The sequence below is a fragment of the Priapulus caudatus genome, unplaced genomic scaffold (genome assembly GCF_000485595.1).
Source record: "Priapulus caudatus unplaced genomic scaffold, Priapulus_caudatus-5.0.1 Scaffold742, whole genome shotgun sequence".
NCBI classification, from domain to species: domain Eukaryota; kingdom Metazoa; phylum Priapulida; class Priapulimorpha; order Priapulimorphida; family Priapulidae; genus Priapulus; species Priapulus caudatus.
Window position 1 is genome coordinate 12,857 of NW_014577803.1, and position 2,696 is coordinate 15,552.

The window sequence follows — 2,696 nt, forward strand, 5'->3', positions numbered from 1 at the left end:
TCTCTCTCTCTCTCTCTCTCTCTCTCTCTGTGTGTGTGTGTGTGTGTGTGTGTGTGTGTGTGTGTGTGTGTGTGTGTGTGTGTGTGTGTGTGTGTGTGTGTGTGTGCGTGAGTGCGTGTGTATGAATGTGTGTGCCTGTGTGCGTGTGAGTGTGTGTGTCTGTGCGTGTGTGCGTGTTGTGTGTGTGCGTGCGTGTGTGGGGGGATGCGCGTGCGCGTGCGTGTGCGCGATTATATTTATGAATATGTGCATGCGTGTGCGTAAGCGCGCGGGCATGTATGTATGTGTTACATGTACACATGCGCGCGCTTACGTGCGTGCGTGCGTGCGTGCGTGCGTGCGCCAACCATTCGCTCTCTAACTATTGCAACCGAACGGCTGGTACTGGCATGCACGCGCTCTCTCCGCGTAAGTTCAAGTCTCCGCTATGATAACAACGCATTAGCAGCTGCTGCGCGTGACAATGCATGCGTGCATCAGTGGTGAGTGCGGCTGGTGTGCATGCATGCACGACGGCGCCACCGCCGCTACCGCCGCACCAACACTCGGGGAGAAAACCACACACACACACAACTTGCCAGCAAGCGTTTACGCTGCCTGGTACCTATCGATTTTTGTTGGCTTTCTGACCGATTTGATTGGCGTAATTTTACGGGGAGCGTAACGCAGGCGTGGGGGAAGTCATATCGAGATCGATATATATTATTACCGGCGTGAGACCGCAGCATGCATAAGCAGGCAGTCGGGTTTATAAACGCTGCGTTTTGCCAATGCGGGTTATAGAGTAGGTGTGAACGCCCCCCGTGTGGCCCGCGTGTGGCCTGCGTGAAGTGCACGCGTGAATGTCACGGCCGTGATTTCACGAGGTGTCGACCCCCGTCGTCAATCGACTGAAATTAACATGTACGAATACAAACACCGTATTTCAATGCTGCGTGCGTGTTTGAGTGAATAAACTACTATTAGTATTATTAGTATTATTACTGTTTTTGTGTGATGATTATAGAGTTGTTAAACATGGCATAGATAATAGCGCTATGGGGGGGGGGGGATAAAGCGGAGCGGATGCGCATATATGAACATGAGGATAAAGATGCATAGCGATGGAAAGGGAGAGCCAGATAGAGAGATAGAAAGAGGGAGAGCGTGCGTGACAGAGAAAAGAAGGAGAAACGCAGAGAGATAGAGAGAGAGCGAGAGAGAGAGAGAGAGAGAGAGAGAGAGAGAGAGAGAGAGAGAGAGAGAGAGCGTGCGTGACAGAGAAAAGAAGGAGAAACGCAGAGAGAACAACAACAACAACAACAACAACAACAACAACAACCACACACGCACACACACACGCGCGCACACACACACACACACACACACACACACACACACACACACACACACATACATGCACATGCACACACATTCCCAGTACTAACAATCAGACCATGACATCATTATTATCCCTATGTGACTTGCATCTGAAGTTAATTCCCTCATTTTTCCTTTCATTTAGCTCCGAAATTTGTCACGAGTCAGTCACCCATACATCGCCGCTATATTGCACATGCAGGGTCCAACCGTTGACGCTAGCATACCTACAGATATATTGCACACTAAGATTAATATTGATAACCCAGCTGGCACCAAACGTCTGTCGCGCCACAGCCTCGCTTCATTCTTAGAATAATTGTACTTGTCGTACGCTCGCGTTGTTCTCTGCAATACGCCATTAAACTCCTTCACCTCCCCCCCTTTCCCCCTCACATCGGCGCGCCACCCGTAAACCCGCTGATGGTAGAAATTCGCGCCTAGATGGCGCCAGCATTCGTCATCGACTCGCACACTCGGCAGCAGACGGCTGCAAACGCCGACGCCGTAAAACGTGATTAGAAGCGGCGAACTACGGCATTGCGTAATGTCGCGGCGTCGCCCCATCCATCGGTATACGATGTTTATTCGTATAAATATCGCGGTGAGCGAAAACTGCGTGGCATAATTATTATGTAGAAATGCAGGCGCGCACTTGTGAGCGAGATATACATCGAGTTACATTAATGGCCGGATATGTAGAATTTTTTTTAAATTTTTTTTTTTGAAAATTGATGGATGCCACATTGCGCATGTTATTGCTAGAGAACAATATTACGTTGGGTCGCCATAAACTACAGCAATGCGCATGCGCATATCATCACCCCTTATATCTCGACAGAGAAAACACGAAGGTTATTATTGTGAATAAATCTGGATAGAGTTTTCTAACTGCGCATGAGCCGCTTTTAGCATTACGATAAAAAAGACAAGTTTTTTTATCTTCAAAAATTGTTTTTATTATTTCAAACATCACATGAATAGCCTCAATTCCTCCTATTCTGTTTGATATTGCGCGGTGTTTTAACTAGTATTGCCAATAGATGGCGCTCGCGCCGTGGGTTTTGCTTCTATGCTAATATCGATCCAATGCGAACTGAAGCCAAGAACGGCCTTCTGTGCATCGCGTCCTGCCATGTTATTCGCTGCTACAGCCGTGTGAGATGCAAACCCGAAGTTGACGATTTTGGTGGCTAAGGGTCGGGCATCTAAATAAACCGGGAAGATGGGAAATAAGGTTGCAAGCTTCACACAGGAGCAGCTAGAAGAGTACCAGGTATCATGTGTTTGTTTGTGCGAGAGAGAGAGAGAGAGAGAGAGAGAGAGAGAGAGAGAGA

The 2,696-nt window shown here is 48.3% G+C and overlaps 1 protein-coding gene across 1 annotated transcript in view; it reads left to right on the plus strand.

The window, feature by feature from the left end:
* Positions 1-2,584: 2,584 nt before the first annotated feature.
* LOC106813225 (calcium and integrin-binding family member 2-like) overlaps positions 2,585-2,696 on the plus strand; it is a 15,743-nt gene continuing 15,631 nt past the window's right edge. Inside the window, exon 1 of the mRNA XM_014817305.1 lies at positions 2,585-2,648. Within this exon, the coding sequence (XP_014672791.1) occupies positions 2,585-2,648 (64 nt within the window). The remainder of the gene's footprint in view (positions 2,649-2,696) is intronic.